At 39.9% G+C, this 17,821-nt stretch overlaps 1 protein-coding gene across 3 annotated transcripts in view; it reads right to left on the reverse strand.

Moving 5' to 3' along the window:
* Positions 1-17,821, reverse strand: part of chat (choline O-acetyltransferase) — a 93,227-nt gene that overhangs the window by 27,386 nt on the left and 48,020 nt on the right. For 2 of the 3 annotated variants that reach the window (XM_003223257.3, XM_062975810.1), the window contains 4 exons: positions 13,388-13,557; positions 9,492-9,592; positions 7,229-7,357; positions 3,645-3,767 (listed from right to left, as the gene is read on the reverse strand). In XM_003223257.3, the coding sequence (XP_003223305.2) occupies positions 3,645-3,767; positions 7,229-7,357; positions 9,492-9,592; positions 13,388-13,557 (523 nt within the window). The remainder of the gene's footprint in view (positions 1-3,644; positions 3,768-7,228; positions 7,358-9,491; positions 9,593-13,387; positions 13,558-17,821) is intronic. The other variant, XM_062975809.1, reaches the window with a different exon arrangement.

The raw sequence follows: 17,821 nt of genomic DNA on the forward strand, positions 1-17,821 counted from the left end.
TCTCCTTCCCAGTTTGTTCATTGCATCTAGGGACCAGAAGAACTTGGAGAATGAACTGGTTTGGACTACCAGACTCCCAATACAGCCACCCAGTGTAGTTAGAGGCTATGTTCCCTGAAAGATATGGAGAAATATAGTCCAAAAAGGGATATCCCCCACTGGCTCTGATAGCACATTACTATGTTGCCGTTGTGCCTTACTGGACTATTCGTTTCTAAAAATATGGTCAGGTTAACATACTATCACTATGTGGAAAAGCTTCCAATTTGATATTTACATTCCATGATGAAAAGCATTTATGTAGAACATCTTGTTGTTTGTTTTCAAGTAGTTTTCAACTTATGATGTTTTTTGGTAAGATTTGTTGAGTGGAGGTTTGTCTTTGCTTCCTTCTGAACATGAGGGAGTATGACTTGCCCAAGGTCCCCCAGACCCTATGTATGCTACCATATAATGCACTTTGAACCTGTATTACACCATGTAACATGATTTTTGTTCCTGGGTTATAAATGTCATTTCCTAATTCTATGTCATTGCATGACAGTGTAGATGGGGCCCCAATGGATTTCCATGACTGAGTGGGGGCTAGAACCTTAATCTCTTAGAGATCTAATCTAATACCTGATCCAATACCATGTTAGCTTTTCCATATGGAACTGCTGCTGCTCAGTCATTTAGTCGTCTCCGACTCTTCGTGACCTCATGGACCAGTCCACGCCAGAGCTCCCTGTCGGCCATCACCGCCCCCAGTTCCTTCAAGGTCAAGCCAGTCATTTCAAGGATATCGTCCATCCATCTCGCCCTTGGTTGGCCTCTCTTCCTTTTTCCTTCCATTTTCCCCAGCATCGTGATCTTTTCCAAGCTTTCCTGTCTTCTCATGATGTGACCAAAATACTTCAGCTTTGCCTCTAATATCTTTCCCTCCAGTGAGCAGCCGGGCATTATTTCCTGGAGGATGGACTGGTTGGATCTTCTTGCGGTCCAAGGCACTCTCAGGATTTTCCTCCAGCACCAGAGTTCAAAAGCGTCTATCTTCCTTCGCTCAGCCTTCCTTATGGTCAAGCTCTCGCATCCATAGGTTACTACAGGGAATATCATTGCTTTGACTATGCGGACCTTCGTTGCCAGTGTGATGTCTCTCCTCTTCACTATTTTGTCAAGGTTGGCCATTGCTCTCCTCCCAAGAAGTAAACATCTTCTGATTTCCTGGCTGCAGTCTGCATCTGCAGTGATCTTCGTGCCTAGAAATATAAAGTCTGTCACTGCCTTCAGGTTTTCTCCCTCTATTTCCCAGTTATCAATAGGTGTAGTTGCCATGATCTTGGTTTTCTTGATGTTTAACTGCAACCCTGCTTTTGCACTTTCTTCTTTCACCTTGGTGATAAGGCTCCTCAGCTCCTCCTTGCTTTGGAACTACATAAGGAAATGTTTATCATTTTCCTTTTAAGCCATGATGTTTTCTTCAGGTTTGTTAAAAATGATTTTGAGGCCATTAATTTGAACCACCACTGGATTATACAGCAAAGTAGTAGGGGAACAACTTCATGCTGAAGGATATCCTTTGTTCACCTCCGTCTTCTCATTTTATGCCCCCTCCCACTGCATCTTTTTAATGCTACACTGACAAATGGTTGCCGTCTAATAAAGCTAATTTTGACTTGGCTCCAGGGCCTCTCATTTAATTTGCCCATTATATTCATGATGCTTTAAGCATGGAATGTTTGCTACTATTTAGACTCTAATGGCAAAGAGGATAGGCTGCCTCCATCTGTACTTGGGATTTGTCTGCTAATTAGGCCCCATTATTCTTTAGCTTGTTAATGTGGAGTGCGTTTATGACTGATAGTGGGCATACTGCTTGCTCCTTTCCCTGATATAAATTGTTGCTGTGCTGCAGATGTTAGACACGAACGGCCCAGATATAAGGGGACTGAATCTATCTTTTGGAGGTGGAAAAGTGGGAAACCATACATGCACAACAGCTATGTACCTACAGAGAGTGACAGAGATTGAATAGGTTAGTTGTGGTCGGCTGTGTGTTCCTTCTTAGAATTGTCTGCTGTGTTACATCTCCATCGATCTAATGATACTTTCAATCTGGTCTGACTTCACTTCTGCTTCTCCCTTTCTCCTAAGCTACTCTCTCTGTTGGAAGTTTCTTTCATGCTCCTGCCTAAGATAACCCAATGAAGTTCAAATTGCAAAATTAAAAAATACCAATGCTTTTCAGCATACTGAAGTCTTCTAGAGCAGGCTTCTTGATCTTTGGCCCTCTAGATGTTTTGGCCTTCAACTCCCAGAAATTCCATCCAACATAGCAATGGTCAGGAAATCTGGGAACTGAAGTTCCCAATATCTGAAGGACTGAGGTTTGATCATCACTGATCTAGCATAACCATTAATATGCTTTAGTCATAACAACAAGTCATAACAACAAGCAACATTCATCTCAAGACCATAATTATTGGGGCTTAGCTTGTAGGAAGAAAGGTTAGGAATAATAATTTTGATCTGATCTAATTCTCAGCAGTCTTGCGAATCCAGGTACAGTAGAGTATCACTTATCCAACATTCACTTATCCAATGTTATGGATTATCCAACGCATTTTTGTAGTCAATGTTTTCAATACATTGTGATATTTTGGTGCTAAATTAGTAAATACAGTAATTACTACATAGCATTACTGCGCATTGAACTATTTTTCCTGTCAAATTTGTTGTCTAACATGATGTTTTGGTGCTTCATTTGTAAAATCTTAATGTAATTTGATGTTTAATAGGCTTTTCCTTACTCCCTCCTCATTATCCAACATATTCGCTTATCCAACATTCTGCTAGTCCGTTTATGTTGGATAAGTGAGACTCTACTGTAATTCATTTTTTCTTTTGCTTTGACTCCATCTACACTGATAATTTAATGCAGTTTGAAGCTGGCTTCAAAGGATGGTGGATAGATAACAAACTCCCACAAAAGCAGGCGAAAAAAAATGTCCTTAACATGCACAGGCGCTCTGTTGTTTGTAATCATCATTTGGGCTTCCAACTGGTTCCAGAATTTCCCATGTAATCATAAGCACAGTGAAACCACTTTCTTCAATACTGGTATAATACTGCATTGAATGGTCAGTGTAAGTGGCATCTTAGAGAGGGATGCCAATGGCTAGTTCTACCTCTTAATCTGAATTGTACTAGGCAGCTCAATTTGTTAAAATACCTAAACCATGAGCCAGATACGTTAAACCAGAAAGATTTGAGATAGGATATAGATTCTGAAAGGATGCAATTGGATGGTTGCCACCATTCAGAGATACCCTCCAGATGCAAAAAGGTGTAGAAGGTATCATCTGGAGCAGAACTAAAATGGAAGTAGGACAAATCTTACAATCCCTGTGGGTCCTGGACTGGATTTCATGCCTACTACCCACCCTCCATCCCACCCCCCATCCCCAATATCTGCTCTTTACACATATTTCTAAATGATCAAATTGTGTCACATCGTGTTTGGCCTCCTCTTTAATGGCAAATATGAAGCTGGGGTCCCTTTACAGTGAAAAAAGTGTCCATCAATTTATTGAAGCTCTTTCTTAAGAGATTTCCCTAATCTTGCCAAAAAGTCTCTGGCCGACAAGAGCTGGTTTTCATACCTATAAAATGTAAGCTGGAGTGCTACTTGGATGTAGGCATCTGGGCTCATCTTCTGCTTTTTGATGAATTCTTTCCCATAGTTTTCAAATTTATAGACCATGAAGTCTAGATTCTTTACCATCCTAGAAAATGAGCAGAAACACTAGAGATGAAAACACAAATGCCTCACACAAAAATGTAACACTTTTTAACTTCTAGGATTGTGCTCCCAAACTTTGGTGATCTTGTGCTGTGATCCTTGGATTCTGGCCTAGCCTCAAATCCCTTTTACTAGACAGCTCTATGAAACCACCGACAACACAAAACCATGGACAATACAATGCCCTGTGAGTTGGAAAATGCAAGGCAGGAGAACCAACCTTTGTAACAGCTGTATAGGAATATGCAAAGTCCTCTAATCCTTCCATTCAAAGTGCCTATTCAAATGAGTTGTTTACCGCCACACTTCTCTACACATACAGTTTGAACAGAAGACCCTCTTTGCATGAAATGCAAAGGCTAAATACTGGATCCAATTTACTTCCTGTCATGTTGACAATCATAATGTAGGTGACAAGAACATGCTGCTAACAATATGCTTTACATGGCCATGACAAACGAAGAGACACAAACATAAGAGAAAAACATTCTTGCTTTTTTTTTTGTTCCAATCCACCACAGTTCAGGGATCAGCAACTGCAGAGTGGGTGGGCAGGCTTAGCCTTTGGACAATCCCATGGGAAAAACCAATTTGATCAGAAATAATGTCACTTTCATGATAAACCAATTGTTATTTTGCTTTTTAATAAGTTTTTGGGCGTATGTGGGGGCTGGGATTATTATTTTTTGTAGGGGAGGATGCACTCTCAAGTTTCTTCAAGTAATCAATTTGTTGTTGTTTTTAACATGAGTTTGGAAAAGTAGGTTCCAAACAGGATGTGTGTTCATTTAGGTGTGTGTGTGTGAGGGCCCTTCTACACTGGCAGAAATCTCAGTTTCTCCTGAGAATTTGACCACATACCCTCCCAAAACGCCATGCTTTTCCTCATGGGATGACTAGATGCTATCCCAGGTTAACCAAAGCCCCCCAGTCCCACCTCCCAGACATACCTGGGGGTCTGCCCTCTGAAGAGTTCCTCTGTCATGCAAAAATGACATGTTCAGGAGCCTGAAGAGCCAGGATGGCTGTGGGAATCGACCTCTGGGACAGTGGAAGCAGTCAATACCTAAAGAGTCCACACCTGGAAAGAGCTGGACCATAGCTTAAGGTCTGGATCTTTCAAGGTGTTTAATTAATCCAGTTTTCTCTGGATTAATTCAGTTTTATCTGAGGTGTCATTTGAATACCTCAAGTAAAAGCAAGACAGGTCCCTCATTTGGGGCCTTTCTGGAAGGGCCCTGAATTCCCAAGCAATTGATTTGGGTCCTATTGGTTCCATCTTTGAAGTTATTTCAATCATGAGTTTTCAGGCCAAGGTCTGCATATATAATAGTAATTTGTTATTATTGCAAATGATCCTTAGAGTACTTGTCCACTGCATTGTATATGCTGCTGCTGCTCAGTCGTTTAGTCGTCTCCGACTCTTCGTGACCACATGGACCAGTCCACGCCAGAGCTCCCTGTCGGCCGTCACCGCCCCCAGTTCCTTCAAGGTCAACCCAGTCACTTCAAGGATATCGTCCATCCATCTTGCCCTTGGTCGACCTCTCTTCCTTTTTCCTTCCATTTTCCCAGCATCGTGATCTTTTCCAAGCTTTCCTGCCTTCTCATGATGTGGCCAAAATACTTCAGCTTTGCCTCTACTATCCTTCCCTCCAGTGAGCAGCCGGGCATTATTTCCTGGAGGATGGACTGGTTGGATCTTCTTGTGGTCCAAGGCACTCTCAGGATATTCCTACAGCACCAGAGTTCAAAAGCGTCTATCTTCCTTCGCTTAGCCTTCCTTATGGTCCAGCTCTCGCATCCATAGGTTACTATAGGGAATACTACTGCTTTGACTATGCGGACCTTCATTGCCAGTGTGATGTCTCTGCTCTTCACTATTTTATCAAGGTATATATATATATATATATATATATAGTATATATGTATTAATTATACAGACAAGCAGAGAGATATGCTGAAAACAAAGAATCTGTGTGTGCATTGAACAATGATCTCAATGTCATCAAACCTTTCTAGGTTCACGACAGATCTACAACCTCATCACATCTGAAAAAATAAGTGTCATAGGATTCTTCTACCCCAGTTCACTCTTGGAGCCCCACATCACCCATCAGACGACCTAGGCTGACTTCCAGTGGTGCTCCATGAGTGAATTGGAGCAGGAACAAGGTAGGAAATTGCACCGTAGCCTCCCTGTGTTCCATTAGGAACAACAGGGCTAATGTGGGATTATACTGCATTGCAATGTTTCCCCTTATGTGATGGGGAAGCATCAGCTGCTGTCTAGGGTGCTGGGATTGTCCCGCTGCCACCCTGCTTCAGAACACTGGCCCTCATCCATGTGAGGAGATCCCTACACTAGATCCTAATCTGATATTCATTCTGTCAGTATTATGCTATCCGCTGTTGAATCCTATTATGCAGCAGTTTGGCTGGATTCCTGCCCTCTATTACTTAGCTATGAATAAAGCTGTTACCACTGGGTTAATAAAACAAACAGACTATATAGACCTCTAGTTTTCAAAAACAGCAGTTCTAATATAGATTAGCTTTTAAACCAATCATTACAAGAACATTGGCTGGAATCCTGTGAGCTAATCTGAACTAAAGTAGATCTATTGGCTCAATTATTGTTAGTGAATCAACACAGAGGCAAATCTCATTGAATCAATAGTTCTGCACTACTTGGAACTACAGTAGAGTCTCACTTATCCAACACTCGCTTATTCAATGTTCTGGATTATCCAATGCATTTTTGTAGTCAATGTTTTCAATACATCATGATATTTTGGTGGTAAATTCATAAATACAGTAATTACTACATAGCATTACTGCGTATTGAACTACCTTTTCTGTCAAATTTGTTGTATAACATGATGTTTTGGTGCTTAATTTGTAAAATCATAACCTAATTTGATGTTTAATAGGCTTTTCCTTAATCCCTTCTTATTATCCAACATATTCACTTATCCAACATTCTGCCGGCCTGTTTATGTTGCATAAGTGAGACACTACTGTAATAATAGGTCAATGTGTGCTTCATGAGAGCATGTTGGAAACGTATATGTCTAGTGACTTCTGTTTTATTTACCAAATAATTCAAGTTTTTCTCACAGTTTATATGCCATCCTTCCATAATATAAATCTCAGTTCCTATAATTTTCTGAGATGACAACAGCAGCATGAGATACTTGATGTTATAAGACCAGACCATCATTCATATTTTATACCTTATTTTTCACAGTGACATTTCAGAAACCAAGTAGTCTAAAAAACCTAAAACAACACTTCCCAATTAATCTCTCTCTTTGCTGATTAAAACCAACCACTGCTCATTAATCAGCTAAGGTTTAAAATGATTAATCCACCATTTAAATTAAAGAAAGCTTGGAGCCTTAATAACTTTGTATTAAAAGTCAAGTTGAAAATCGAATGTACCTTTGAAGTTTTTCTGCAGATGAAGCCAAGAGCCCCTGAATTTCTGGAGAGCATTTCCACCTTAGTCTCCTTGGAGCCGGAAGTTCACTCACTGAATCAGCTCTAACGAGTTTCTTTGCCCCTTCTTTCCTGTTTATTAAAACAGAGATATAAAGTTGAAATGTGTTATTAATGGCTGCACATCTCAAGAAGACTTTTGATGCTGGCATGTGAGACGTGACTAAAAGTGCTCTCATAACTGCTGCCTCTATATTTCCTCTATAGCTTGCGGAACCCTGTTAGATAACCCTGAAGTTATTTTTGAGCATACAACTTCCAGGTTCTCCCAGCCAATTATGTACATTGACCATAACCGTTATGTAACTTTAGGAATTGTGCTCCCCAAAAAACAACAGATACCTTTGGCACAGACTATAGAAATTCCAAATACTGGCAACTTCGCCCTTTCTAAATTATGAGAATCAGTCATGATTTTTTTTCTTTGAATTTGTGACAGGTTGCATCTATGCTGATTGCTTCTTCTGACTGAAGTCAATACACTCTTTGGTAAATTACTCCCAGTTATATACCAGGACATCTATGATTTGGGCAAAGGAGCCACTGCTAATAATACTACTTCTTGAAACTTCAGTTCCAGTTTAGTCAAGTTATGTTACTTTTCCAAAGAAACCAGAATATTATCTTCTAGGTTTATTAGATAAGGACTTAATTTTGACAAAAAATGAAGACATTCTGTTTACATATCTCTCAACGGCTGCGAGGATTGTCTTTGCGAAATCATGGAAATCACAAGAAACACCAGACCTGGACTCATGGAGAATCAAAGTTAGGGAGATTAAAGATATGGACCGATTAACTTTTTTTCTTAAAAAGAACTCGGGAAACCCCATAAAACAAACGGACTGGGAATTAGTAGAAAACTACTTCAGAAGAATGAAGAAATAATTGACTATTAATAATGGGAGAAACATTAGGGTCAGAAGGACAATGAGTAATTTAAGAAGAAAGAAACAAGTGGACCCTAACCACTAAGGATTAAAGGAAGTCACCATATTTTTATTTTTATTTATTTATTTATTTTTACTTCTTCATATATATATATATATATATATATATATATATATATATATGTATATACTTTTTACTATATATATATATATATACACACACACACACACACACACACACACACACACACACACATACATACACACACACTAGCTGTGCCCGGCCACGCGTTGCTGTGGCGAAGTATGGTGGTATGGGAAATAAAGTCTTGAGGCATTGGTGGTAGTTAAGGTAAAGGGTAAAGGTTTTCCCCTGATGGAGCTTAGCCTTCTAACTGGCAGCAATTGGATAAAAACAATTATTCCTCTCCCTATAATTAGGACTTTATTTTTCTTTTCTTTTTGTTGTATGAGCGTAGAGGCATGGATGAGGGGTTGTGCTGCCAAGTTTAGTGTTTCTGGGATGTGTAGTTTTGTTGTTTTGTCCTAGGCCGAAATTTCATTACCCTTTTATATATATATATATATATACATTTTTCTCTCTTTTATTATTCTGCTCTTCTATATTCTTCTTTCTCTGTTTCACCCATCTTTTCTATCACAACATTGTTCTCACACTTTCACTGTATTCTATTGTTAATACTTTAATAAAAATAATAATAACCAAGTTATGTTACCAACCTGAAAAAATTGAATTTTTTGAATGGCATATCAATATTTATCTCCATCTCATTTATTCAGTGAGTCTACACCAGCTAGGTTTATCCATCAGTTTTAGGCCTTTGACCAGAAGGTATCGCCTTATCACATTAAGTGAGGGATTTATCATGTATTTCGGCAAATCTGTGGAATCCTGTATGGGGCATGGAGAACCCATCATCCCATGCCTTGCATCGCCCAACTTAGCGGTGGCCCTATCCCACAGGGGAAACATCCACCACCCGGCTTCCCCCCATTGTAGCAAACACAATACGTGAAGCCTCGTGTGTTGCCATGGTGGCATTGTACACCACTTCCTCACCCCTATCACTATGGAGCTTGGCCGGAAGTAGATATGTGTCATGTAATGAGCTCTGTGGCAAAAGGGGTGAGGAAACAGTATGTGACTAGCAAATCAGTCTGTATGATGAGGTTGTTGGTATCAAAATGTCACTCAATGCACCATGCAATTCAATGAACAGAGAGAATAAGCAAGCTAACTTTGGTCATGAAAGTGGTATCTCTTTTAGTAATAGACAATTGGGGGGGTCACTTACATGTGTTTGAGTAGATGCTCAATGCACTGCACCAGGACGATCCCTTCGAAAGGGGAATGTTCACACACTGTCCCACAGACTCCATCTCTTCCCACAACAAACTGAGGAAATACATATTCACAGAAGTAATGCATAAATCCAATATTATTGGAATGTGAAGTATCAGCAAAAATGTTTGTTGTCATAACTGATGAACTAGTGTGTGGAAAAAATATAAGAAGACCCTTTTTGGATCAGATCTAGTCCCTCTCACCAGATATTTATAGAAAGTCCACAAGCATTAGACTTGTATTCAAACTCCCCAGAACCCAATTGCCAGAGGCATATTAATCTGATATTAGAGAAAAAGCAGGTTAGAAAAACAGACAGATGATAAACTAGCAGTCACTGATAGATTCCTCAACCATCCAAACTGGCAGCCTTCAACATGAGTCATCACTAGAAAGCATGAACACCTCACTAGCAAGAATTAGACTGAAGGCAAATAATGCCATGGTTTCAAGGCAAAGAAGTGATTTGAAGTGCACAGGTATGAGATATGAGTACATCTCTTTTAAGACAGGAGAAGCAATCATGTAGTTTTTTGGCCTTCCCTAACTCTCCTGGGCCCTCAGCACCCACCACATTTTTTCCTGTTAAAAATATAAAAATAAAAATGACCAAAAAGCCCTGTAGTGAACAATTTGCAAAATTGTTTCTTACTGTCCTGTTTCCATTCCAAAACAGCAAGAACCCTCTTCCCAGATCCAATAACAATGGAATGTGATGCATTACCACTTCTGGCAACCAGAAATGGATCTCCAGAAGCTCCCAAAACAACTCACTGGAGCCCCTTCAGGTTTGAGTGTGTACGTGCCAGTCTAAACAATGGAGGTACAGAGTCCCATGAACAATATTGAACAAAACATAGGTAACCAAAACAGGCTGTATTAGACAGCTAGAAACATCTGCTTGCTAAAAAGTAATAAACCTAAATGCAATCTAAGCCTATGTTTCCAACCATTATGAGGTCAGTTGTGACAGAAGTTCTGACTAAGGTCAGTTCTGTGTTAAGTCAGCATCCTCTTAGTGGAATATCCTGGTTGAAGAGCAGGAAACATGTATTTAATCACCAATGAAGAGAAAAATAAAATTATGTAAGAGCTGTAAAAATATTAAACAAGAGGAAAACTAGATGTATTTGCATCTGTTTGCGATCCAGATGATTTAGAAGATTTAGGAATAATAAAAGGTAAAGGTTTCCCCTAACGTTAAGTCTAGTCATGTCTGACTCTGCAGGTTGGTGCTCATCTCCATTTCTAAGCCGAAGAGCCAGTGTTGTCTGTAGACACCTCCAAGGTCATGTGGCCGGCATGACTGCATGGAGTGCTGTTACCTTTCCTCTGGAGCGGTACTTATTGATCTACTCACATTGGCATATTTTCGAGCTGCTAGTTCGGCAGAAGCTGGAGCTAACAGCGGGTGCTCACTTTGCTCCAGGGATTTGAACCTGTGACCTTTCGGTCTCCAAGTTCAACAGCTCAGTGCTTTAACACACTTCACCACTGGTGCTCTTATTAAGAATAATAGTTCTCCAAAACTTGCCTTTCAAGCTCTGGACAGTTCAGCACAACATTTTACAGCCTCATCCCTAGGCTGAGCTAAAACTACCAGATATTAGGGGTTTGCACGATTTTGTTTTTGTCAGAGTGTGTACTGGATTTGGAGGATTTGGCAGGTTCAGTTGCCAAATCCATGAAAACAAGTCAGGTGTGGGGCAGCTGAAGACTTAGCTGGTATAAATCACAGCAGCTATTCCGTGAATGGGGGCTAATAATGGGACCAATGAGGCTGAGCAGCACTCCACCTGAGGCGGAGGTGGTGATGTGTGGGCAGGGCAGCCTGACAAATCAAGAAAGCTGTGTGTTAGATCTCAGCCAGCCATGGCACCAGGGCCTGCAGTGTTTCAGGACTTGCACTTTGACACAGATAATGCTGAGGATTATACTGACATTTCACCCTCCACAGAGGGGCCTTTGCAGCTGCAGGTGCCCGAAGATATTGGCTCTAGAGACTTGCTAATTGGGGAAGATTCTTCTATTCCTCCCTCGCAGATAGAGCCAGATGTTGCAGAGACGCCTGGGAATGGGGTTTTTAATCGTAGAGATTTTGTAACCAGAGAGAGAAGTGCAAAACAAGGGGTCCGTAGGAGCCAGAGACTGGCAAATAGATGGGATAATGGTTAGTGTTCCCATGGGAAAGTTTTGGGAGTTTGTACTCCCTAAATTGTGAACAGTTCGGAATCTGTTAAAAGTGTTTCGCTGAGTAAATTTTCTTGTGGTGTCAATGTAGCTCTTCCTTGAGAGAGGTTCTCTGTCTCCAGCTCTTGTTTGTTTTCAAGCCAAGTTTATCCAGTTCCAGTCGGGCCGTGCCGCGACTCTCAAGTAGACCTTGACTTTACTCCAGTTGTTTCCTTGTTCCTGATTCAAGTTTGCCTCAGCTTTGACAACCTTGCTGCCTTGATTGCTACGAAGTATTTCCAGTGGATTGAACTCTGTTTCTGCCAGCCTTGTTTCTCTGTTTCAACTCATGGACCCCTTTCTATATTCAATACAAACAGTAACATTGCCTTTCTGAGTAAATCTAAATTTCACAGTTTTTACATTACTAAACTTGTTTTGGAGCTGGTTTAAGTAATCCAGAGTCTGGAAAAAAGCTACTTTTTGGACTTAAGCTCCCAGACCCTCTGGTAGAATGGATAGAATATTCTGGGATTTCTCATAAAAAAGTAATGTGTTCAAATTCTAGTTTGGGTGTCATCTTTTTGAAAATCCTGGATCTAAATCTTCCTTTGAGTTGTGATTTTTGGTTCTAATCCATAGGTAGTTGTACAGGGCTGACATAGAGCTGGCCAAGCAGGAAAATCTCATTCAAAACACCCCCAACAGATGGCCATCCAGCCTCTGCTTAAAAGCCTCCAAAGAAGGAGCCTCCACCACACGCCGGGGCAGAGAGTTCCACAGTGAGAAAGTTCTTCCTAATGTTCAGGTGGAATCTCCTTTCCTGTAGTTTGAAGCCATTGTTCCGTGTCCTAGTCTCCAGGGCAGCAGAAAACAAGCTTGCTCCTTCCTCCCTATGACTTCCCCTCACATATTTGTATATGGCTATCATGTCTCCTCCCAGCCTTCTCTTCTGCAGGATAAACATACCCAGCTGTTTAAGCTTCTCCTCATAGGGTTTGTTCTCCAGACCCTTGATCATTTTAGTCGCCCTCCTTTGGATGCTTTCCAGCTTGTCAACATCTCCCTTCAACTGTGGTGCCCAGAATTGGACACAGTATTCCAGGTGTGGCCTGACCAAGGCAGAATAGAGGGGTAGCATGACTTCCCTGGATCTGGATGCTATAACCCTATTTATGCAGGCCAGAATCCAGTTGGCTTTTTTTGCTGCCGCATTTCATTGTAGGCTCATGTTTAACTTGTTGTCCACGACGACTCCAAGATCTTTCTCATACGTACTGCTGTCGAGCCAGGCATCGTCCCCCATTCTGCATCTTTGCATTTCATTTTTTCTGCCGAAGTGAAGTATCTTGCATTTGTCCCTGTTGAACTTCATTTTGTTAGTTTTGAATTCTGCTCTTGTCTTCTGGAGTGTTAGCTATCCCTCCCAGTTTGGTGTCATCTGCAAACTTGATGATCGTGCCTTCTAACCCTTTGTCTAAGTCGTTAATAAAGATGTTGAACAGAACCGGGCCCAGGACAGAACCCTTGTCATATGATTGATATATATGTGTTGATAACTTTCCCTTGTATTGCTCTGAAGGTATGGGACACTTCTAAATGTGTATTAGTAACAATGATTTGACATTATCCTGCTTGTATCATATGAACCTATGAGCACGGATGGCCCCATCTTACCTGCATGGGTTTATCATACCAACGATTGGCACCATTTTTATTGTAACCTCCTCCATGTAGAAGTTGTAAAGCCATGTTAGTATCATTGAGTTCCTCCCCACTTGGGCTATCAAGGCAAACTAAGCATAGGCTTCGTTCAATCATGTCAAGTGAATCTCGGTTTGTAGAATCTGAAAGGAGAGAAAAGGAACATTTGGTGCAATGACTTATTCCCTTGTTAGTCCTTCCTTCAAAGTAAGATATTTTTATGCTTTAATCTCAGTTTTCTGAATGATAACAATGCAGAGATACAAACATTCTACAAATGTTTGTTTCCTTGTGATGAGCTCACTGAAATCTTCTCTCATTGTAAGGCATATGGTGTATTTTTATACACATGTAAAGAATAAAAGTTTACTACATTAACATCCCAGGTAGTCCCTTAGTAGGGGTGCTCTCTAGTGCTATGCCAGGATTCTTGAAGAGAATATCTTAGTTCATTGGATATCTTTATCCATCTTCCTGTTGAGTTATACAGAAAAATCATTTGCTTCCTTCTCCACATATCTTGGGAATGGACAAAATAGCTCAGATCCAGGGACCATTCACATTTGCCAATGTACATGGAAGAGATGTACTTTCTTCCCAACTCCATTTCTTTAATATTTTAATTTTATCACAGTGTGGAAAATTCAACATAGATGGCTTTTCCGTGTATTTTATGTTGTGTGGAACTTTTTTCTCAATCAGGAAGGAACCCAAATCCCCTTCTCACATGAGAAAAACATATATACTTTGGCTTAAAACAGATATATTTGCCCCTTGTGTCCCAGTAAAACAAATGGGAAAAGTCTGGGCACGGAGAGGCATACTAGGTTGTTAAGGGTGTAGTTACACATCCTATGAACTGCACCCACCCTTCTCTATATGGTGGAGAAAGATTGCGAAGAAATTTATTTATTTTACTATTATTTACAGTATTTATATTCCTCCCTTCTCACCCCGAAGGGGACTCAAGGCGGATCACATTATATACATATAGGGCAAACATTCAATGCCCATAAACACATCGAACCAAGACAGAGACAGACAGATGCAGAGTCAATTTAACCTTCTCCTGAGGGGATGTTTGATTCTGGCCACAGGGGGGAGCAGCTGCTTCATCATCCACTCTGACAGCACTTCCTCATTCCAATGTCGTAAATTAGTTAAACTTGCCTCCCCACTTTTATAAGTGGTACCTTATTTCCTACTTGATAGATGCAACTATCTTTCGGGTTGCTAGGTCAGCAACGAGCAGGGGCTATATTTTATTTTTAATTGATGGGTGCTCACCCTGCCACAGGCTGGCCTCGAACTCATGACCTCATGGTCAGAGTGATTTATTGCAGCAGGCTGCTCTCCAGCCTGTGCCACAGCCCGGCCCCTGTGGCATGCTCCTAATAACCCACACTGCTTCAGTTCTAGAAAATCGATAGGGACCTTCATATCATTTCTATTTTCACTTTGGGATTTTTTTGACCCTGAAGAGGGACTTTAAGGAAGTGGTGGAAAGCTACAGCACTATGGTTATGGATTGGTGGTGGTTGGCACCATATTGAGTTATTTCTGCATTTAAAAATCACACAAAAAATTTTAGGGTTATGATTGGGAGGACTTTGAGAGTGTCCTGGGGATTTTGCTGGATCACAGAAATGTGGTGTGGAAAATAAGCCACTTACAGTCTGCCCTTTTTTTTACTTTTACTATCTTAGTTGCCTCTGAGGCACATCACCTGAAGATCATCATTTATTAACAGGGGTTTTTTTTTGGCCAGGCCTTAATGAGGTGCCTGCTGTTATTCTTTGCCTTCAAGTCATGTCTGACTTAGGTGACCCTATTCTAGGATTTTCTTGCCAGAATTTATTCCAAAGAGTTTTGCGATTCCCTTTCCCTTGGTCTGAGAGAGTATGACTTGCTTAAAGCCATCTAGTGTGTTTTCATGGATAAGAATGGATTTAAATCCTGGTCTCCCAGAGCTTTAATTCAACTCTCAAACTGCTATACCATGCTGGCTCCAAACACAGAAGATGCTTGCTCCAGTCAGAATTGCAAAGTGTGGAAGGATCTCCTAAGTAGAGGAGTAAAAACAGGGCAGTTAAGGTCCTTCCAGACAGGCCCTAAAACCCAGGATCTGATCCCAGGTTTTCTGTCTATCTCAAATTATCTAGCATTGTGAACTCATATAATCCAGTTTAAAGCAGAAAACCTGGGATCAGATCCTGAGATATAGGGCCTGTGTGGAAGGGCCCTTAGCTATGGAGATGTTGCTAGCTACCTAGACATAGCTGTCTTCTAACATAAGTTCTCAGCCATTATCTATTTTATGATGCACAGGTACTCTGTATGGCCTGGATTTTGGTTTGATCCATAGTGAAGAGGAAAAAGAATAACTACTACTAACCATTAAGACATACTGTATATACTCGAGTATAAGCCTAGTTTTTCAGCCCTTTTTTTAAGACTGAAAAAGCCCCCCTCGGCTTATACTCGGGTGAGGGTCCTGGTTGGCTTATATTTGGGTCAGCTTATACTCAAGAATATATGGTACATTTATTATTTTTCTCTATTATTATTGGTATTATTACATTTATTATTTTTCTCTATTATTGTTGCTACTATTACATTTATTTTACTCCATTTTTATTATTATTATTAATACATTTATTACTTCACCCTGATATTATTATATTTATTATTTTACTCTATTTATTATTACATGTATTATTTTTCTGTATTTATTATTATTATTATTATTATTATTATTATTACATGTATTATTTTACTATATTATTATTAAAAGGATACATAAGGGCATTTACATTGAAGAAGATGAGAATAATGATTTGATCAGAGTCGGAGAGTCTTATCTTAAATCTGAGCTTGATGTAAATATTCCAAAAAATGTAACCTACTGATGCCTCAATTAATGTAATTTTATTGGTATCTGTTTTTATTTCTGAAATTTACCACCTTGGCTTATACTGGAGTCAATGTTTTCCCAGTTTATTTGTGGTAAAATTAGGTGCCTCAGCTTATATTTGGGTCGGCTTATACTCGAGTATATACAGTATTTCTTTATTCTGTTTTCTGGACTGAACAAACATGAAACTCCAGTTTTCTAACAAGCAGATGAGGAAGGAAGGGGGGAGGAGAATTTCATTTCTTCCACACTTTAAAAACTAATCAGTCTAATTTGTACCTCTCAATCTAAAATGTCAACCAGAATAGAATTATCTCTGGACTGCATAAGTCTTCAAATTTAGCAGTTTTCAAATCAAAGTTTATATAAATAAACGTCTAGGCTTAGGAGAGCTGCATAAAATTTTATAGTTTAGAGTAAATTATAACTAAAATGAATGTAAATTTCTGTATGTCTGTATTTTAAATTGTAGACTGATACAGAAGTATTGAAGGCTGGAATTATAAGATAAGCAAAATGGTATTGGATCAGAATTAAATGCATTCATTGATCTGATGAAAAAGCAAAGCTGTTTCTGGGTGTGTGTGTACCTTCAAGTTCTTTGCTAACTTATGGTAATCTCATTAATTTTATATGGTTTTAATAGGCAAGGAATAGAGAGATTTTTAACTATTCCTTCCTTGATGGACCTTGATGAACCAACCTGGACACAGTATATTATTTGAGAACACAGAAATGCTTGACCACTCCAACAACTGTCATGTCAGACTACACAGAGAAGCCATTGAAATCCACAAGTATGTGGACAACTTCAACAGAAAGGAGGAAACCATGAAAATGAACAAAATCTGGCTATCAGTATTTAAAAAACTCAAAAATCAAAACAGTAGATGGGAAGCAACACTCTGAGGACAGAGGAGCCCCAAGGATGGCTAATGACTCTTAACAAAGGATGCCCCCCAGGCAAGAGACAAACCTTTCCAATGCTAATTAGGGTGATTAACTGAAACATTAACGCTGGCTTCCAACTGACAAAGGACTCTTGCCACAGCCTGGACTCACCACAGATATATATTTTTTCCTTCCCTTGCCTAGTTTATCCATGCCTCACAACCTCTGAGGATGCCTGCCATAGATGTGGGCGAAACGTTAGGAGAGAATACTTCTGGAACATGGCCACACAGCCCGAAAGACATACAACAACCCTGTTCTTTCCTCTAAAATATAACCTAAAGAATCTGCTTTCATTAGTGATAGTATCCGATCTAAGTACTACCCAAGACAGTCCCTGCTTAATTTCCAAGATGAGGCATATTCGGGTGCCTTTGGGGTATTTAGGCCCCTTTTGGGTGTACCACTTTAGAATATATGTGTTCACATGATTATTCTTTCTCTCTTATCAAGAACAAGACTACTTTGCATTGAAAAACCCTTGCGAGATACGACTAGACTTCTTAATCCTAAGATTTGATTTTGTATGAGCAAGACATTTA

The sequence above is a fragment of the Anolis carolinensis genome, chromosome 3, assembly GCF_035594765.1.
Source record: "Anolis carolinensis isolate JA03-04 chromosome 3, rAnoCar3.1.pri, whole genome shotgun sequence".
Classification (NCBI taxonomy): domain Eukaryota; kingdom Metazoa; phylum Chordata; class Lepidosauria; order Squamata; family Dactyloidae; genus Anolis; species Anolis carolinensis.